The 21,503-nt window shown below is 51.7% G+C and overlaps 1 protein-coding gene and 1 pseudogene across 1 annotated transcript; one reads left to right on the top strand and one right to left on the bottom strand.

Moving 5' to 3' along the window:
* Positions 1-8,558: 8,558 nt before the first annotated feature.
* On the bottom strand, positions 8,559-19,704 carry LOC133104158 (uncharacterized protein C20orf203). The gene is given in 7 exon segments (XM_061209823.1): positions 8,559-8,681; positions 8,684-8,812; positions 8,814-8,855; positions 8,857-8,917; positions 18,873-18,949; positions 19,209-19,313; positions 19,675-19,704. Coding segments are annotated over 7 exon segments (567 nt in total).
* A 15-nt stretch (positions 19,705-19,719) lies between these two features.
* Positions 19,720-21,123, top strand: LOC133104157 (ubiquitin-fold modifier 1-like; annotated as a pseudogene).
* The last annotated feature ends 380 nt before the right edge of the window (positions 21,124-21,503 follow it).

Below are 21,503 nucleotides of genomic sequence, written 5' to 3'. Positions count from 1 at the left end.
CTCCCAGACTAGGGCCCGAACCCGCGTCCCCTGCATTGGCAGGCAGACTCTCAACAACTGCGCCACCAGGGGCTCCCCCCCTACTTTTAAAGTATGGATTTCTTTTTGTTTTCTTGTTTTTGGCTGAGCCAGATCTTAGTTGTGGCATGTGAGATCTTCGTTGCGGCACTTGCGGCATGCAGACTTCTTAGTTGCAGCATGCGGACTCCTTAGTTGCAGCATGCAGACTTCTTGGTTGCAGCACGTGGGATCTAGTTCCCTGACCAGGGATTGAACCCAGGCCCCCTGCATTGGGAGCGTGGAGTCTTACCCACTGGACCACCAGGGGAGTCCCAAAGTATGGATGTTTTGAATCATGGTATGTGTGAAAAGTTACAGAACACAGAGAAATGAGCTGTCCCCTGGTTGGAGCGCTCCAGGCTGGCACAAATGTAATCATGACAGGGCCTCCGCTTCCACAGTGTCTTCCTCGGGCCGGGGGCTATAACAGGTGCCAGAGGCGTGTGGTCTCCTTCCTTCCTCCTCACAGCTTCCTCCACAGAGGGTCGTTAGTTACCCCACCTTACAGATGGAGAGACCGAGGCTCTAAGCGGTGAGGTTGCTTCCCCAAGGCCCACAGCCAGCGAGTGGTGGAAGTAGGATTTGTTTTCGTGTAGAGGTATATTTATTGACATGGAAAGATGTTTACAATATATTATTAAATGAAAAAGCAGCACATAGGACAACAGAGTATAATTTGGGAGAGTATCATTAAAATGTAACAGTGGTTGTCTCTAGGTGATAGGATTATGGACCTTAAAATATTTTTCTTTTTTCTTCTGCTTATGTGTATTTCCTAATTTTTTATAGCAGCTTTATGGAGCTATAATTCACATAGCATACAATTCACCCGTTTAGTGTCCAATTCAATGGCTTTTAGTGTATTCACAGAGTCACGCAACCATCACCACTGTTTTCTAGTATTACCATAGTCCCTTCCCAAAAAACCCCTACCCATTAGCTGTCACTCCCCACTTCCCCAAACCTCCTCTATAGATTTGCCTGTTCTGGACAATTCATACAAAAGGATTCATCCATGTGGTCTTCGCGACTGGCTTCTTTCACTCAGGATAATGTCTTCAAGTTTCACCCATGTTGTAGCGTCATTCATTTTTATGGCTAAATAATATTCCACATTATATTTATTAATTCATCAGTCAAAAGGCATTTAGATTATTTCTACCTTTTGGCTACTATGAATAATGCTTGCTATTAATATTTGTGTAATTTTTAAAATTTTATTTATTTATTTATTTTTGGCTGCGTTGGGGCTTCATTGCTGTGCACGGGCTTTCTCTAGTTGCGGCGAGCGGGGGCTACTCTTTGTTGCGATGCACGGGCTTCTCATTGCGGTGGCTTCTCTTGTTGTGGAGCACGGGCTCTAGGTGCACAGGCTTCAGTAATTGTGGCGCACGGGCTTAGTTGCTCCGCGGCATGTGGGATCTTCCCGGACCAGGGCTCGAACCCGTGTCCCCTGCACTGGCAGACGGATTCTTAACCACTGCGTCACCAGGGAAGCCCCATTTGTATAATTTTTTGTGTGGACATGTGTTTTTAATTCTCTTGGGTAGATACCTCAGAGTGCAATTGCTGGGTCATAGGGTAACTCCATGTTAACCTTTTGAGGAACTGCCAGACTGTTCTCCAATATGACTGCATCATTTTACATCCCCACCAGCAGTAGATAAGGGCATGGTTTCTTTACATCCTCACCAACACGCATTATTATCTTTCTGATTCTAGCCATCCTAGTGGGTGTGAGGTGGTATCTCATGTGGTTTGAATTTGCATGTCTCTGATGGCTAATGATGTTGAGGGTCTTTCATGTGCTTGTTGACTGTTTAAATGTCTTGCTTGGAGAAATGTCTATTCAGATCCTTTGCCCATTTTAGAAATTGGGTTACTTGTGTCATTATTATTAAGTTTTTGGAAGTAGGATTTGAACCCAGGTCCTGCTTGACCAATAGATCCTGCACTTGCAGGCGTGTACCCCTGCCTCCAAGGAGCTCTGGACGCACCCTGGAGTCCTGCCCATCCTCAGGGCAGGTGAGGGCCAGCACAGCCCTCAAGCCTGGCGGGGGCCCAGCACATGACAGGTGCCCAGGTAAACAGATGGACAGACAGACAAACAACTCTATCTCCAGGAACTGGTGAGCTAAAGGGGGAGAAAAAAGCACCCAGAACAAAAAGTCTGCACCCCAGAAGGAGGAAGCTACCGAGGCCCTGCTCCAAGACGTGGAGATAAACCCCTGAGCGGCCACCATGGCAACTGCTTCTCGTGTCCTCGGTGGTGGTGACCTATCTGCCTGTTTTTATGCTACTGACTGTTGGCCCACGTGAGGCTGGGAAGAAGAGGCCCAGGGAGATTATCAGGGAATCCGAGATCATATCTGTCCAGAAGGGGGCTGTAGTGGGTGTGCAGGGGTGGCAGCTAGACAGGAGAGTGGGGCCTGATGGGGTGTGGCCCCATACCTGTGCCGCTGCCCTGGCCACAGGGACCCACTGCCTTGTCACCAAGGGCACCGTTATCTTGAACACCCAGCTCTGGAGTCCAGCTCCCTGGGTTTAAGGGCCAGTCTCACCGTCTCCTTGCTGTGTGACTGGGCAAGTTACTTCCCCTCTCTGAGCCTTGGTTCCCTTCTGAGGCTCTCCTGCGGAATGAAGCTAATCAGGTTGAGAATGAAATGAGAGTATAACATGGCCTTAACGTGACCTCTGGTGGGGCCAGGCTGCTGGAAAGCATGGCTCACCCATGGGGCATCCCCGCCCACCCTGGACTCAGAGCCAGAAGACTGTCACCCTGGGAAACAGAAGCCACAGAGTCTCCTGAGAACACTCGAGACCAGCCACTTGCAGGAAGCTTCACCCTCAGACAGGAGCTTAAGTGCGTGGCTGCAGAACAGGGCAGCTTCTGGGGGCTTCGTGGTAAAGGTGGACCGTGCAGTGGTTACGAGAGCAGCCCCTCACTCAGGCAGCCTGGGTTCAAATCCCAGCACCACCACTTGCCAGCTGTGAACCTGGACCAGGACTTGTCTCTCTGTGCCTTGGTTTACCTTTGGAAAATGAAGATGACAACAGTCCTTACTTTATAGGTTGGTTGTGAAGATTAAATGTATTAATATAGGGAAAATAGGGATAAAGTCTTAGCTTTAAAATAAAGGCTAGAGCATCTTCCGAATCCTTTTCTTTGGACCCCGTGCTCCCCAAGATTCTTCCAGAGTCCCCAAGATTCCTCCAGCTCTGATATGTAGAGGAGGGAGAGGTTTTTTACTATGTTGGCATTTCCCAAAGTGGGACCCATAGTCCTCTAAGCTCACGAGATGGTCCAGGACAATTGAAAAGGACACCATCGTCAGAGGTCTGCCTGCTGCGTAGACAGAGCTGCTGCCTCTAGAACTTCACAAATGCACATGAAAGGCTCTGAGAAACCCTGCAGAGAAGAAACTGCATTGGATGGTTAAGTTGGTGTTTCCCAGATTTATTTCACCATGAACACCCTTTTTTTTCTTCTTTTTTTAAAAAAATTTTTTAACATTAATTAATTAATTAATTTATTTATTTTAGGCTGTGTTGGGTCTTCGTTGCTGTGCGCGGGCTTCCTCTAGTTGCGGCGAGCAGGGGCCACTCTTCATTGTCGTGCGCGGGCTTCTCATTGCGGTGGCTTCTCTTGTTGCGGAGCACGGGCTCTAGGCTCGCGGGCTCTAGGGCGCAGGCTCGGTAGTTGTAGTGCACGGGCTTAGCTGCTCCGCGGCATGTGGGATCTTCCCGGACCAGGGCTCAAACCCATGTCCCCTGCATTGGCAGGTGGATTCTTAACCACTGCACCACCAGGGAAGTCCCGAACACCCTTTTCTGCCCAATATCAATTTAACATCCTCCTGGAAAAACATTGATGGTCCAGGTCATTTCTAGCTTGTAATTTCTGCCTCACAGAAGAAACAGAAGGTTTTCTAAAGATTATCATCCCCTTTCAGTTTTTCTAGCACTTTGACACTTGCCCACAGGAAAGCGCTGCACCCCTGTGGCACGCCCTCAGCCCTGCTCCCAGGGGCAGAGAGGACCGAGTAGAGAAGGCCCCCTCACGGACACCCCCAGGACTGGCTCAGCTCCCTTCCACCCCCTGCAGTCACCTCCAGCTCCAGACCAGACCGAAGGCCCAGAACATTGTCAGGACAGGAGGTGGTGTCTTCTGGGAGACTTCTAGAAAAGTAGTTGCCAAAAAGAAGCCATTGTGGGTTGAGCCAGCCCAGCCTCAGGCAGGGGAGATACGCTGCCGGATCAGATCAGGAGTCTCCTGGCGCTTGCAGAGGAGGCCCTGCGGCCACCGGGCCCCATCAGTAGGCACAGCACCACTTTCAAATGCAGCAGTCTCCCCCATCTCCCTGTTAATGTTTCAGCAATTCTAACATTTGCAGACCAAAGTGCATCTCCCAGCCGGCTGCGTGAACACAGGACAAGTACCAAAATTCGTCTCCAGGCCTGTAGGGTTTGGAAAATGAGCTTAATCAGCTAGTCAGTGGAGGAGAGTAACATTTATTGAGCACCTACTACGTATCGTGCTTTGTGTAAGAAGCTCTACCATTATGATGAGATCTCGATTCTGATAACAACCCCATTTTACACATGGGGAAACCGAGGCTCATGGTGGTAAGTTAACATGACCAGGGATGAAGCAGAGCTGGGATTCAAACCCAAGCCGGGTTTCACCTCCCCAGTCCCGGCGCCCCCGCTCCCCCATCCCCACCCGGCCTGTGCTGTTCTGGGAGGCCTGGCTGAGATCACTGACAAATGCTTTGACACCGCCTTTCATACCTCAATCCCCAGGTCCCTCTCATTATTAACCCAGGCTCCCCAGGCCTGGGGTATGAGGAAGGGAATCGGAGGGGAGACTAATGTAGTCTGGCCCTTAATGGTGTGGTCCACGTTGTCCATGAAGAAACTGGCTTTGGGTTTTTTGGTCCATGTCCTGGAGAACTGGGCTGTCTCAGCCCCAATCCTCTGATCATCCCTGGGGCACAGCAGGGGAGAGGTAGAAAAATCAGTTTTCTGAGCCTGCTAAGCTGAAGGCCAGCCCACCAGCCTGCGGCGACCCTGCTGACGTGAGGACCACACCCCTGGGAACCCAGCCTGAGCCGGCACCTGGGCTGGGCCCCTTTTCTCTTGGTCATTCCTGTGGCTCCTGGCTGCAGCCTCCTTCCCTGCATCCTGCCCCGCCCACCTTGCAGGGTCCTGGCACACAGCCACGGTTGGGGTGTTGGGCCCACTGCACAAACCTCTGGAAACCCCTTTTCCCTCTCCTGACTCCCCAGAATTCCTCAGTCAGCAGTGTGGCTGTGGGGTGGGTAGAGGGTGGATGCAGGGGAGAGGGCTCCACCCATCCCGCTCCCGGAGGTGGGGGGGCCTCTCATCTGCTTTGTCTGCACAGCTGCAGGGAAAGGACACCCCACCTTAAGCTCCCGGCCCCCTGAAACACCTACCTGGCCACATCCTTCCCCTTGCCCTTCACAGGAAGCGCCCATCGGACGGTGGGGAGAGCAACATCCCAAGCGCCACTGTGCGCCAGAGGCCTCTCCCTCCACCCTCCCTCATCCCTAAGCCGTCTGATTGGCAGGCTTCCTTTTCTCCATCCTGAGTGGGGAGTCAGATCACAGAGAAGACAGTGACTTTTCCAAGGCCAGGCAGCCAAGCAGTGGTGGGCATCACTCCTGGATGCGGCTGACTCTGGAGTTGGGGTCCTGTCTCCGAGTACAGTGCAGTGCTCAGGGGTGCAGGTTCAGGATCAAGACTGCCAGACTCAAGTCCTGGCTCCTCCACCTCCTTGCTGGGTCACCTGGGGTTGGTTACTCAACCTCTCTGTGCCTCAGTTTCTTCATCTATACAATGTTGTCAGAGAGTCCCTGAGTTCAAACCCTGTGTTAGCTGTGTGGCACTGGGCAAGTGATTTAACCTGTCTGTGCCTCAGTTTACTCCAATTTTAAGTGGAGAGATTGATATATATACACAAGGGCAAAGGTTGGCATGAGGATTAAAAGCGACAACTGTACGTCTAGGGCTTTCTGGCAGGTGGTGCCTGGCAGGCCCATGGGGACTGCTGGTTGTTTGTGGTCAAGGTGCTGCTCTGGAAAGATGCACAAGAAACAGGTCTCAGAGGGCATCTCTGAGGGAAGGAAACTGTGGTGGGGGGGGACCTTAACTTGTCTCTATATGTTGTTTTGTACCTTCAGAATTTTGTATTACAAATGTGTATTACTATTTCCAAAGTTGATTACAAAACTATTGTACAAAGATGCTCCCTAGCACTTACATGCAGCCTTGTGCTGGCCAGAGACCCCATCTCTCGGGTGCCCCCTTCCTGCTTGGCCTACCCCTCCGTAGCCACACCCAGGCCTTGTGCAGGCCCTGCCTTTTAGCCCACTCCATGTCTCCCAGCAAGTCCCCAGCACAGCCTCAAGGGCCATGAGGTGTCTCCTTCCAAGCACAGCCCTGTCACTTTTACCGAGAAGGACGTGGGCTGAGTCTCTGTTCCTCCACCATTTCACCTGTAAATGAAAATGCTGGTATCTCCCCCACAGGGTGACTGTAGGGACGAAGTGAGGTGCTAATTCGTGGAAAGGGCCAGATACAGTTCCCAGCCCAGGGTCTCCCTCCTCCCTCCTGTCCTTTGAAAAGGGTAAAATGACGTTGAAGGAAAGCTGCCAACTTCTCGGAGCTCATCTCTACCCCCGAAGCCCCCTCCAACCCTGCAGGTGGACCGCAAACCTCCCAAGCCAATTCCTGCCTCCAGGCCTTTGCACCTGCGGTTCCCTCCTCCTGACCCGTCTTCCCCTGATCTTCCCATCACTCAGTTTCTCCCAATGCTGCCTCCTCTGAGAGGATCACCCTCTCTAAAATGGCCCCCCACCCCCTCCCTTATCTCTTGCCCCTGTTTATTTTCTTCCTGGTACTTACCATTACCCCAAATTGTATTTTTTGTTTCTTTTTTTTTTGGCTGCACCGCCCACGCAGCTTGCAGGATCTTAGTTCCCCAACCTGGAATTGAACCAAGGCCCCCAGCAGTGAAAGCATGGAGTCCTAACCACTGGGCTGCCAGGGAAGTCCCCTTTTTGTTCTTTTTCTTTTTTTTCCAAATTGTATATTTTGAATAAACTATTTTTAGGGAATAATTTTAAATTCACAGAAAAGTTGCAAAGACAGTACAAAGGGTGTCTGTATATCCTTCACTCAGTTTTCCTAATGTCAGTCCATTACCTAACAGTGGTACATCTGTCAAAACTAAGAAATTAACACTGATATATTACCGTTAACTAAACTGCAGACTTAATTCACATGAAATTATACTTTTCCTTTATTTATTACTTGTTTTCAGCTGCTTCCCCCACTGGAAGGAAAACTGAAAGCAGGGAGGTCACCTCACTCACTCACCACCAACGCCCTCATACCTGGCAATAAATATTGATGGATAAAAGGAAGGGAAATAATGGCAAAAACGGCCAATGATGACTGAGGACTCCCTCTGTTCTGAGTGCACTAAACATGGTAAATCATTTAATCCTCACAACAACCCATGAGGTAGCTGCTACTTGTGGGGAAACTGAGGCCAGTGCAGTTTGGTGAGCACACAGATGGTCAGCACCAGGGCAGATGGGCTCTGGCCCTTCCCTCAGGAACCAGAATAAATGCCGATCCTTCCAAGTCCTTAGTCCACGTCAGAGCTGGGGGTCGGCACCCTTCGGTGGCCAGGATGCTGAGGCCCCAGTGTGGCTGATTTGCCTGAAGCCACAGATGGACCAGAGCGCAGGGCTGGGCTGGAACCTGAGCCTCCTGCCTCCAGCTGGCTGCCCCGAGGCGGCAGCTGCCCAGGCTCTGCAGGAAGGGTGTGGGGTGTCGCTCCCAGGGCTCCCAGCCCCGCCCTGCTTCAAGGAAACAGAGTGCCCGGTTCAGCCACAGCCTGTGGGCTCACTCGTGGGCCCCCGACTCCCAGGGCCCTTGCAGACGCAGAGCGCAGCTGAGACTCCCCCACCCCTGCCCTTTGCCCGTGGCCTGGGCCTCCGGGATCTGCGGCTGGGGGAGGTGGGGTTGGAGGATGGACCCTCTCCATCCCGGAAGATGCAGCCTTCTCGGGGGAGCCTGCTGGGCTCTGGGACAGGGAGGAACAGGAAGACATGGCCGTCCCTTTCCGGATGTGGGGTGGGAGCAAAACCTCCCAAAGGGAAAAGCCGGCCCCAGCAGGCACACAGGACCAAGGCGGCCACCCCCGTCCAGCCTGGGTTCCGCCCAGCGCCAGCCTGGCGCAGACTCGAGGCCCTAATAATGTTTGCTGGATGCCTTCAATACAAGCCTCAGTGCCCAGAATCTCCTTGAGGTTTCAGCCAGGCGTGCCCGCCCCATCCCCCATTCTGGGGAGCAGAATAAGTATGGGGGGTGGTGGTGACAGGGGACACCATGAGGTGGTGGCAGCCTCTGTGAGAGAGGCAGGCTGCTCAACCCAGAGCTGGGGGGTAGGGGCGCCTTGTGTGCGGCTAATTAAACAGTGACTGTGATGAATCGGGGAGAGGCTGCTGCTTGCTAATTAAAGGTGCCGGCGTCTTGCCTGGCAAGGATGGAAGGCAGGAGCAGCCCTGGAACCATGTCACAGTGCCGGGCCAGCAAGGACAGCGCTTGGCAAACCCCACCCCCCCACGCTGGCTCTGGGCATCCCTTCCGGCCTCTGGCCCTCCCAGCAGGACTCCCGTGGCCCCCTCCCCACTTCCCTATCTCTCCTACCCACCTTGCTGGAGCCAGGGGCCTCGGACTTCCCCCTCCCCACCAACCCAAATTCCTTTCCTGATAAGGGGCTGGGCGTTGGGGAGAAGGAGCCTGTTGGTGCCCAGTGTCTGGGCTGGTGGGTGGGCATCATTCTGAGCCTTTGAGTACTCCCTATCACCCCCCACCAAGACCCCAAAGTTGGGCAAACGAGTATAACCACAACAGAGGCTGGCTGTTGGGAATGAGGCCCCAGGATAATTTTTAGAATCATAGATTCTGAGACTACATGGGCTTAGGCATCACCCAGTTTCCCCGGCAGATGTTGCCGGGGTCCTGCTTTGCCCCAGATGGCCTGGTGTGTGAGAGAGACTGAGGGAAGCTCTCCTTTCTGGCCTCAGTGCTCCAGTGCTGAAACGGGAAGGTCAGAACAAATGATCTCTGACCCCTGAAGATTCCTATAGAGTGGACAAAAAGACCCCAGGGCTGCCCATCCCTGCCCCGTGTCAGCTTCACCGAGCAGGCTCAGTAGCTAAAAGCACGCGCTCCAGAGGCCAGACACCAGGGTCCAAGTCCCAGCCCCAGCACTGGCCAAGTGTGTGACCTCAGGCAACGTAGCTAATTGCTGCCTGCCTCAGTTTCCCTGTCTGCAAAGCTGGGGATGGTCATGCTGCCTACTCGAAGGGTCACAGAGAGGATCAAGAGAGAGAATCTGGGTGAGATACTTAGCACAGTGTCTGGTCCATGGAACAGGCCCAGGAAATGTCTGCCACTGCCATTGTTATTTGAAAACTGGGGCACTCGGGAGGGTGTGGCCTGGCGCCTGCCTCTCCTCCATGTGACCTCCGCGTGCAGCCCTGTGCTCTGAGGACAACTGCACTTGACATGGGGAGAGCATGTCACCCTTCACTCCAGGGCTCTCACACTCTCTCTGACCCCGGCAATCTTCTGAGGGAAGTAGAGCAGCAAAGAAGAAAACAGAGTGGAAGCTCAGAGAGGCTCAGCAAGTGGCCCAAAGCCACACAGCTAAGTGAGGGGCAGAGGCAGCCCCAGTCCTTGAGTGGGAAGACAGGATGGGATAGGGATTCCCATGGTGACATCTGTTGAGCTCCTACTGGATGCCAAGTCCTGAACCAGCTGCCACGGAGGGAACTGAGGAGCATGGGAGAGTCACTCTGCCTTCAAGGGGGCCCGGTCTGGAAGGGGAGAGAAAAAACATACACAAGTAATGGAATGCAAGGCAAGTTGCAGGCATCCGGGTGGGCGGGGGCTGCGGCATCCCTCCGGGGAACAGGCTGGGAGATGCTGCTTTGTCTTGGGGCTTGATTTGCAAAGCAAAGGTTCTGCTTCTGTTTGGAGGGTGAAATCAGCATTAGGGGAGTCTCAGAGGGCCTGATAGAGCCCCTCTGGTGCTCCCAGGAGAATCCTTCAGAAAGGAGGCGAGATACTCTGCTCTGGGAAGTGCCAGGTGGTCCCTGAGGTCTATGGTGCCTATTTCTGTGGTTCTGGGGTCTGTCACGTGAGGTATCTGGGGGTCCTGGATGTCGTGGTTTCCAAGACTACGCTGTCCAGGGCCCCCATCGTGAATCCATCCATATGCAAAATGGGCTGTGACGTGTCCCTTCTAGGCAGCCAGGCACTCTCCAGGATAGGGGCTTTGTACTGCTGGGTAATGTGGTGGGGGAAGGGTGCCTCAGCCATAAGAGGCCTAGTGACAGTGGAAACCTTTTGAGGCTGAGAAACTCAAGGCTGTTGGCCCTGACACTGGGACGCCTGGGCCTTATGCAGCCAACCCAAACCAGACAGGGATGAGTGCAAGGTCACTGGCCTTGGGGGCGATGTCTCCGTCCTCCCTTCTCAGACATCAGTGCTCATAGGAATGGGGAGATGGCTTGGGTAGGTCTAGCCACAAGGAAGTCTGTGTAAGCAAAGCTAGTGGCTCCTGGAAAACACGCCCTGCCTTTCAGCCTCCCTAAGGCCCCCTGCACCAGAGCTGGGCCAAATGCTGGTCTGGGGCGCCCTCTGGTGGTCCTTCCGGGCAGTGGCAGAAGCAGCTGCCGGTTTAAGGGTGAGTGGTCAGAGCTGGGGGACTTTAGAGTGGACCACCTCTCCCACTGCAAAGATGGAAACACTGAGGCCCAGGGAAGGGGGAATGGAGCAACATGCCCAAGATCATACAGCAATTTAGTGGTCAAGCCAAGAACAGAACCCAGGCCTCGCTCTGTACCAGTGGCTGCCCTTGGTGGGTCTCAAGGCATCCCTACTAGGGGAGGGAAGGTTGAGTGTCCAGGAGGCTGACTCCCCAGTGACTGTGGACAGCTGGATGGAAGGCGGCTGAGCAGCCGTGTCATGAGGCATGCAACACTTCCCTTCCCTGGCCTTGGGGTCCTCACCTCTAAACTCAGGGCTATTGTTTTGGCAAGGGGACTGGGGTCCCATTCATACACACTAGTAGTGAGGCTGTAACAGCCAACCTTCCAGAAAATCCTAAAATGAGCCTTGCTACAGTGAGTATTGCATTTAATGGTGAAAGACTGGGTGCTTTCCCCCTGAGATCAAGAACAAGAGAAGAACGTCCACTCTCACCATTTCTGCCCAACATTGTACTGGAGGTTCCAGCCAGGGCACTAAGGCAAGAAAAGAAAGGCATCCAGATTGCAAAGGAAGAAGTAAAACTATTTGTAGATGCCTAATGTATATAGAAAATTCTGAAGAATCCACCAAAAAATATTAGAACTAATAAACGATTTCTGCACAGTTGTGGGATACAAGCTGAATATACAAAAATCAATTGCATCGCTATGCATTTGCAAAGAACACTTCAAAAATGTAATTAAGGGCTTCCCTGGTGGCGCAATGGTTAAGAATCCGCCTGCCAGTGCAGGGGACATGGGATCGAGCCCTGGTCCGGGAAGATCCCACATGCTGCGGAGCAACTAAGCCCGTGAGCCGCAACTACTGAGCCCACGTGCCACAACTACTGAAGCCAGCACGCCGAGAGCCCGTGCTCCGCAACAAGAGAAGCCACCGCAATGAGAAGCCACTGCAATGAGAAGCCCGCGCACCGCAACGAAGAGTAGCCTCCCCTCGCCGCAACTGGAGAAAGCCCGTGAGCAGCAATGAAAACCCAATGCAGCCAAAAAAAATAAAATAAATAAAAATAAATATTAAAATAAAAAACCATAATTGGGACTTCCCTGGTGGCGCAGTGGTTAAGAATCCGCCTGCCAATGCAGGGGACACGGGTTCGATCCCTGGTCTGGGAAGATCCCACATGCTGCGGAGCAACTAAGCATGTGCACCACAACTACTAAGCCCACGCACAACTGCTGAAGCCCGTGCGCCTAGAACCCATGCTCCGCAACAAGAGAAGCCACCACAATGAGAAGCCCGCGCACCACAACGAAGAGTAGCCCCCCGCTCGCCACAACTAGAGAAAAAGCTCACACGCAGCAACGAAGACCCAACGTAGCCAACTAAATAAATAAATAAATAAATAAAGCCTCACATTTACAGTTAATTGATTTTCAACAAAAGTTCCAAGATAATTCAATGGGGAAAGGACCGTCTTTTCAAGAAATGGTGCTGGGACAACTGGTTACCCACATGCAAAAGAAGGAAGCTGGACACCTTCCTCATACCCCACACAAAAATTTACTCAAAATGAATCTTAGAATCTTAGACCCAAAAATTTACTCAAAATGAATCTTAGAATCTAGATGTTTAAGTTAAAACTATGAAACGGTTAGAAGAAAACATAGGCATAAATCTTCACGCCCTAGGATTAGGCAACAGTTCCTTAAATATGACACCAAAAGCACAGCAACAAAAGAAAAAAATTGGACTTCCCTGGTGGCGCAGTGGTTAAGAATCCGCCTGCCAATGCAGGGGACAGGGGTTCGAGCCCTGGTCCGGGAAGATCCCACATGCCGCGGAGCAACTAAGCCCGTGCACCACAACTACTGAGCCTGTGCTCTAGAGCTTGTGAGCCACAACTACTGAGTCCATGTGCCACAACTACTGAAGCCCGTGTGCCTAGAGACCGTGCTCCGCAACAAGAGAAGCCACCGCAATGAGAAGCCTGCACACAGCAATGAAGAGTGGCCCCTGCTCGCCGCAACTAGAGAAAGCCCGTGCGCAACAATGAAGACCCAATGTAGCCAAAAAAAAATAAATAAATAAATAAAAATAAATTTACACACAAAAAATAAATAAATTGGACATCATGAATATAAAAAAACTTTTGTGCTGCAAAGAACATCATTAAGAAAGTAAAAAAACAACCCATAGAATGGGAGAAAATATTTGCAATTCATATATTTGATAAGGAATTATAACCAGATTATATAAAGAACTCTTACAACTCAATAATAAAAGACACACTAATTTAAAAACGGGCAAATGATCTGACTAGACACTGATCCAAAGAAGATATACAAATGGCCCATAAGCTCACGAAAGATGCTGAATATCATTAGCCATCAGGGAAATGAAAATTAAACCCACAAGATACTACTTCGCAACCACTAGGTTTCCTATTAAAAAACAACAACAACAACAGATAATACAAGTGTTGACAAGGATGTGGAGAAGTCAGAACCCTCACACACTACTGGTAGGAACTTAAAATGATGCAGCCACTTTGGAAAACCATCTGGCAGTTCCTCAAAGGGTTAAACAGAATTAGCATATGACCCAGCGATTCCATGCCTAGGAGATATATATCGAAGAGAAATGAAAACATACATTTGCACAAAAACTTACATGAACGTTCACATTCATAAAAGCTAAAAGCAGAAACAACCCAAATGTCCAGACTGATGAATGGATAAAAAACTGTGGTTTAATCATGCAATGGAATATTATTCAGCAATAAAAATGAATAAAGTACTGATGCATGCTATGACATGGATAAACCTTGAAAACATTAAGCTAATTGAAAGTCAGTCACAAAAGTCACACACTGTTTGACATTTATATGAAATGTCCAGAATAGACAAATCCATAGAGACAGAAAGAAGAAACCCCTTTTTAAAAAAAATAAATTTATTTATTTTTTTTTTTATGGCTGCGTTGGGTCTTCATTGCTACGCACGGGCTTTCTCTAGTTGCAGCGAGCGGGGGCTACTCTTCGTTGCGGTTTACAGGCTTCTCGTTGAGGTGGCTTCTCTTGTTGCAGGGCACAGGCTCTAGGCGCACGGGCTTCAGTAGTTGTGGCTCGCGGGCTCTAGAGCTCAGGCTCAATAGTTGTGGCTCACGGGCTTACTTGCTCCACGGTATGTGGGATCTTCCCGGACCAGGGCTCGAACCCGTGTCCCCTGCATTGGCAGGTGGATTCTTAACCACTGCTCTACCAAGGAAGTCCCAAGATTGTCTTTTATAGGGAATTCCCTGGCAGTCCGGTGGTTAGGACTCTGTGCTTTCAGTGCTGAGGGCTCGGGTTCAATCCCTGGTCGGGGAATTAAGATCCCACAAACCACATGGCATGACCAAAACAAACAAAGAAAAAAAAAATAGAAGAAGACAGTCCTTTATAGCAGTGGTTGCCTAGAGCTGGGAGAGAGGATGGGGGAAAATGGGTTTGGGGTTCTTTATGGGATGATGAAAATATTCTAAAATTGATTGTGGTGATGGTTGCACAACTCAGAATATACGAAAAAACACTGAATTGTATGCTTTAAATGGGTGAATTATATGGTATGTGGATCATTTCTCAAAAAAGAGCCTGTTCTTTGGACCCGAGACTCCACTTCTAGAAATTCCTTCTAGGAATCATTCAAGTACACGAAAACATATGCATAAAGCTTTCCATCATAGTATTGTATGTAAAAGTGTGAGAATAACCTAAGTGTCCATCAGTAGGGGAATGAGTCGGTTATATTCATCCCTGGGACGGAACAATGGACTCATTAAAAATGAGAATCACATGGACAAGGTCCAAGATACACGGCCAAGTTTTTTTGTTTTTTTTTTTTTAAAGCAAGTTACAAAAATAAACCTGTAGATTAAAGGGACATAAAAGAGAGGTTTTTTAAAAGACAAAATTATAGCATCTAGGGATGCACACTTGAGTGATAACGAGCCAGAAAATGATTATCTTAAAAATCCAGATAATGGAAACTTTTGGGGGGAGGTAGGGAGTATGACTAAGATGGGGCACACTGACAGCTTCTCGGGGGCGGGGGGGGGGGGCGGTGATGGCAGAGTTCTTCACCCGGGCAGTGGGTCCAAGGGTGTTTGCCTCATAATATGTCGAGTTGAGCAATCATTTTATGTGGTCTTTCTGTATGTGTCATATTTTACAATAAAAAGATTTAAAAAATAAAGTATACTCATTCCAGGGCTTCCCTGGTGGCGCAGTGGTTGAGAATCTGCCTGCCAATGCAGGGGACACGGGTTCGAGCCCTGGTCTGGGAAGATCCCACATGCCGCGAAGCAACTAGGCCCGTGAGCCACAACTACTGAGCCTGCGAGTCTGGAGCCTGTGCTCCGCAACAAGAGAGGCCACGATAGTGATAGGCCCGCGCACCGCGATGAAGAGTGGCCCCCGCTTGCCACAACTAGAGAAAGCCCTCGCACAGAAACGAGGACCCAACACAACCAAAAATAAATAAATTAATTAATTAAAAAAAAAAAAAGTATACTCATTCCAATTTTTTTAAAAGCAAGTGTCATAGGATTCCATTCTTGTAAAAACAGTCTCTATCTATATGTGTATACACAGAAAAACACTTGGAAGTTTGAAATTTGGGGTGCTCTTAATTTATATTTTTCTATTTTTTTTTTCTGCAGTGAACAAGAATTACTTTCACAACCAGAAAAAAATAAAGCTTTTTGCTGTGTCTCGGGCATTCCCTTGGAGCTCTGGCATCGTGTGAGCAGAAAGGTAGATTGTGATGGCCTTGGAGCAGCTGGGAGATGGCACAGGGGTCTGTGCAGGAGAAGACCAGGGTTCATTGCCTGCTCAGTGCCCAGGCCTAGCCAAGACCCCAAGGGCCAGCCTGGAGACTCGGCCCCCTTCGGGTTGCTGGCGGCAGCTGCTGTACAGCCATCCCGCTGGCCTCATGCTCCAAAGATGCTGGGAACGCAGTTTGGCCTGGCAAGCTCGATGGAGGTCACTCTGCTCCCATCTGTCCAAGTCTCCTATCGTGGGCCGAGGATGAGAAGCCCAGGCAGAGGGCAGGCGAGGCAGGGGTGAGGCGGGGGGCAGCTTCTCACCCTGGCTGCCTTTGCTACCACCAGCAAAAAACGCATAATAATAGCTAAATGAGCACTTTCTACATGCCGGGCACTCATGCTAGGTGGGTTTCGTGGTTCGTTTGAGGCCTCGGATGACCTGAAGGATGGGGGGGGATCATCATCTTCATATTACAGGTGGGCAAAGTGAGGTCGGGGAGGCCCCTGGAGCAGTCACTATCTCTGAGGCTGGACTTAGCCAGACCCCTCGCGTGCAGGGCCTCAGTGACTCCTCGCAGGAACCCTGGGAGGGGGCTGCCCTCATTTGGCAGATGAGGATGCTGAAGCTGAGGGAGGTGGTCAGCTCCCCACGCCCCACAGCAACTGCGGCAGGGCCAGGCGGCCTCTCCCAGCTTTGAGGGGCGGTGGGCGTGTTCCCACCCCTGCGGACTGGCTACTAGTCAAGCTAGTGACTGTACTATAACCTCAGGAGCGTGCATGACAGCGGCCAAAGTGCTCTCAGAGACACCCTCTCATTTGCTGCTTTCAGCAGGCCTGTAAATCTTCCGTCCGACTGTATTTCCCCCCATTTTAAAGTCTGGAGGCCCAGAGAGTTGAGTGACAGGCCGAGGGGGCCCGGGGCTTCCATTACGCAGCTGCTGCTCCTGCCCTGCGTGGGGCAGCTGGCGTGGGGGCCCCGGAGGCAGGGTGGCCAGCCCCTTTCCCGCTGAGGGGAGACAAGAGAGCAGCTCTCCAGAGGAGCTGGGCCCCCTCCTGGCCGAGCTCCCCAGCCACAGCGTGTGCCTTCCCAGCAGGAGAAAGGACACCCAATGACAGAGCCAAGGGCGAAGTGCCAGGGACAGCTGCCAGGTCTCATGGGATCCAGAACCCTCCGTGGCCTCAGCCCAAGATCATCCCCTGCACCTCCATCCGTCAACAGTCAGCCAGCTCACGTCGGGGGGCTCACACCACGTACAGAGGCCAGGCCACCGCCAACAAGAGGGGCCGCTTCTCGAGTGCCCACCACTTACTTGCTGGGCACCGACTGCGCTAACCACCAAAGCCTCACCACACTTTCAGGAAAGGCAATGGAGGCTCAGAGAGGTTGAGTGACTTGTCCAAAGTCACAGAGCCAGGAAGCTTCAGTTTCCACCAAGGAGGGACAGAGGAAGGGACCATTCAGGACCCTTCGGTGGGAGGGAAGAGACCCACGTGGAGGGGAGGTGGGGAGTAAGGGAGGGCCTGTATCGTGAGCTCTGACTCTCTCAGGACATAATTTACTCATTGATCCATCCGTTCTCTGTTCCTTTACACATTCGTGGACCATCTCCACATGCCAGTGTTTTTGCTGGGCATTGAGGACTCAGGTAAACCTGGCTGATCTCTGCTCTCCCAGAGCTCATGGCCTAGCAGGGCAGGATGGAAAGGAGAACTGAGGCAGTCAGAGGCCCCCACTGGCCTTGGTGGCTAGTATTTACTGAGGGTCTACTGTAGGCCAGGACCAGTGCTGGGCACTGAGGGCACCAAGTGAGTGAGAAGCACAAGGCTCCTGCCCTCCTGAGGCGTACATTCTAGAGGTGTCCAGCCTTGAACCTCCAGAAACCCTGCTTGCATGACCCCTGAGCCCTGAATACAACAGGAAATTTCTCAGAAAGGGCTGGGGGATGCAGCAGACCTAGGGGTTCTCCATGAGTCATATTGGGGCCTGGTTCCGGGCTGTTGAGCAGGGATCCGGGAAGGACAGGAAACCCGATGAGTGCCTTGCTAGGGACTAAATCAGGGCCCTGGGAGGCCAGAGATATTCAAAGGGGTCTGGAGTCATCCAGTTTGGACAACTGGAAGGCCAAGGGCCAGCCATTCAGGATGTAGCCACAGACTCCTGGGGCTGGGGACACGGCAGAGAATCTCAGAGCTGGGAGGGGCACCACGGCTCTTACAGGGCAAAGGTCACTTGCTGAGGCCACCCAGGCCCTACCAGGCCTTTGTTCCTTTGCTCCCCAGTGAGGCAATACTGGGTCAGAGGCAGCTTTATGGCATTCGATTCTAGCCACTCTAGCATCAGGTCCACATTACAGCCTAGGGAGGGTGAAACGGAGCTGTGAGAGGACTTGCCCAAGATCACACGTCAACTCATCCCAAGCAGAGTGTGCACAGGCGAACGGTCCTTTCCCTTTCCTCCAGCTCGCACCCCAGGACGCTGCCCGGAGGATGGGCACATCCACACACCGCGCTGGTGATGTGAATGGCACTCCACTGGGGGCACAGCATGAAAACTCTCTGCCTCAGCCTCCCCGGTGGGGTGCTGGGGTTTATTTTTTGTTTCTTCCAAATGCACGACCTTTGCCGTCACCTGGAGATGTTAAACCAAGGGGTGCCTCTCAGTATGAATAGCAGACAGGATGCCCCAGAACCACAGCCAAAAAGATGGATGTATATTTTTAAGTGGAAGTTTTAAAACTGCCAAATTCCTTTGGTAAAAAAAGAGTGAAAATAGGAGAATTTAAAAAATAGGAGAATGGCTAAATAAATTCTTAATAGAATATTATACAGCCATTAAATAACTTCAAAGAAAATTTGAATGCTGTGAGAAAGTGTTCACAATACGATGTAACGTGGGGGTGGGGAGAGGGAAGGCAGCTGTAGAGTATGATTACAGTTAAAACACACACTTAGATACACACGTATGATCCGTGCAGAAAAACAGGACTAGAGAGAAATACAACAAAATACTGACGGCATTATCTCTGGGCACTGAGATGACAGATGACTTTCATTTTCTCCCTTCTACCTTTCTGTAGTTCCCCAATTTTACAATGAGTATGAATTGCTTTTATAATTAGACATAAAACAGAAAAGCAGAGTCGGGGGTTGCTCTTGCCCAAGCTTCCCCTCCCTACCTGCCCCTCCCTCCACACCAAGCTGGGGGCCGCTGGGCTCTGTCCTCGCTGGCCGGCCTGGCCTGGCCGGAGATCATGGGGTTCACCAGCCATCCCTGCCCGTGGAGGAACCAGCGAGGGGCCACTGCCCTCTTGGAGCCCAGGCCCCGCCCCAGGCCCTCTGGAAGGGTCAACTGCAGTATGTAAATTTCCTGGCTGGGGACTCTGGGAGATGATCCTCTCTAGGGCTGAGAATCAAAACATTCATTATCTACTGTATGAGAAAAGCCATCTTCTTTGTTCTTTGCATCCCTTTCGGAGCCGCTGAGCGCAGCGGGAGGGCTGAAGGAGAGCTGGCCTCTGTCACCTTCTCACCGCGGGCCCCGGGCAGGCTCCCAGCTTCCCCATGTGGGACTGGAGCGCCCGTCCCACCTGGTCTCCGGGGCCCTTCCAGCCCCAACGCTCTGGGCTGCTTCTAACCTGAGAGGCAAAGGCCCGGGGGCACTGGCCCTGTCTTAGAAAAGCTGTCTGGATTCACTCAAGAGCAGTGTTTGGAAAAGGCTGGAGAGTCAGAATGCAGCATTCGCCACCACCCCCATGGACCCAGCCCCCCCTCTGGCTGGCACCTGATTTTGCCCCACCCTGTTCTCACCCACTGGGGCTGGACTAGCGGAGGTTTCCAGAGAGAGGGGGCTCCCTGCTCTCCAGAGCTGGCCGCAGAGTTGGGCCAGTTCCAAAACGATGCCCTCACTTCCTTTCGGCCACCCCACCCGCTCCCGGTTCTGGAAGCTTCTGCCTTCCTCCTGGACTATTTTAGCAATCAGGTCATCCGTGGGCTCACTCTGAGCTTGTGGCCAATTAGAACCCACATGCCTTCTTCACAGAAATGGTGGTACCTCTGCCTCCTCCAGATCCTTCCAAAGTCAGGGTCCTCGGGGTGAAAACACAGAACGAGGTGGTGACCTGGTGGTCCTCCCGTATCGGGAGGTGTGGGGGGCTTGCTCAGGAACTGAGGCCAGGCACTGCTTCTGTCCCCATCGTGGCCAGCGCCCTGCAAAGGTGGCTGCTGGCATGGAGGGAGCGTTGGTCACAAGGACGTCGGGGTGGCCTGCACATATGTGTGTTCCCACACGGTGCCGCATCGGTGCTGGAGACACACGTCCCTCCCTCTGGTCCTCACCGGCCCCAGGCAGTGAGCTGATGCTCATTTGGAGGGGAGCTGAGTGACCTGTCAAGGTCACCGTGCTGGTGAGCAGCAGGGCCGAGATGGACCCTGGGGCGCACCAGCAAAGCTCAAGTCCACCTGGGCTGCCCTGGCGTTTCCCTAGGGCCTGGCAGACAGTGGCAGCCAGCCCAGCTGGCAAACGAGTTCTCATGAAGCCTGGGAGGCTCTGCAGCCCTGGTTGTACCCAAATAGCAGGTTCCCAGGACCCCACGAAAAGCCCAAAGCCCCTTGTAGCCCGTGTGTTCCGCTCAGAGCTGCTGATTACCTACTCCTGCTTCTGCTAAGCCCTGGCCAACAGCAGGTGGAGCCTTCTGGCCTAAGACCCGCCCCCTGCCCCCTCCCCGACACCTTGGCTTCAGGAGGAGGAATGTGAGCCGGTTCCCATCCTTCCCTCCCCCAGGCCTCTGACTGACCACAGGCCTTTTCCGGCCAACGCGGAACCAGGTACTGGACCAAGAGCAGATCCTCAGGAGCCTGCAGTCCATCCAGGAGGAAAAAAGATAACAAACGTGCAAACAGAAGGGTTCTCCGTGATTGTGTAACGGAGGTGCAGCGGGAGTCGGGGGTGGGGGCAGGGCAACTGAGAGGGGGTGGAGAAGAGCTGCGGGAGGAGGGATGCAGGGGCCTGCGGCCTGGGGCTGGGAAGAGCTGGGCACCGTCCAGTAACTGAAGGAAAGCCAGTGTGGCTAGGGCAGCACAGTCCAATAGGAATAGAATGCAAGCCACACATGCAATTTACAATTTTCTAGTAGCCACAATAAAAAAGTAAAAAGAGGGAGTTGGCATGGGGTCTCTGTCCAGGCTGGTTCCACCACAGTTTCCTTTAAGATCACACTGACCTTGGACCCAAGGCTGCCTTACAAAGTACACAGTGTTCCTGAAAGTACACCTTTCACAACAGTCTTAAAGTTTGCAGCAGAAGAATGTAAAGTTCCTGCAGCAACAAGTGCACTTATTACCAATGATGGGATAGGAATAAATCCTGCATAGACAGCTGGAAATGCTTTTCCAAAGCATAGTTCAGAACTGTGAATTACTCCTAGAGATCGTGTTGGAAGTTGTTAATATCTGCTACTTGGAACATACAATTACTTTTCAGAATAAATATTGGTATTGTTGTAAAAAAAAAAAAGTAAAAAGAAATAGGTGAACTTCATTTTAATATCTTATTTAACCCAATATATCTCAAATATTAACATTTCAATGTAGAATCAATATAGAAATTATTATTATTATTTATTATTGGCCATGCCATGTGGCTTGCGGGGGATCTTAGTTCCCTGACCAGGGATGGAACCCAGGCCCCCTGCAGTGGAAATGCTGAGTCCTAACCACTGGACTGCCAGGGAATTCCCAATATAGAAATTATTAATGAGACATTTTACATCTTTTTTGTACTACAGCTTCGCGATCAGGTGTGTATTTTACATGGATGCGCACATCTC

This window comes from Eubalaena glacialis, chromosome 13, assembly GCF_028564815.1.
Source record: "Eubalaena glacialis isolate mEubGla1 chromosome 13, mEubGla1.1.hap2.+ XY, whole genome shotgun sequence".
In the NCBI taxonomy this organism is placed as follows: domain Eukaryota; kingdom Metazoa; phylum Chordata; class Mammalia; order Artiodactyla; family Balaenidae; genus Eubalaena; species Eubalaena glacialis.
The sequence above is the reverse complement of the archived record's forward strand: the minus strand, read 5'-3'. Positions and strand labels throughout refer to the sequence as shown.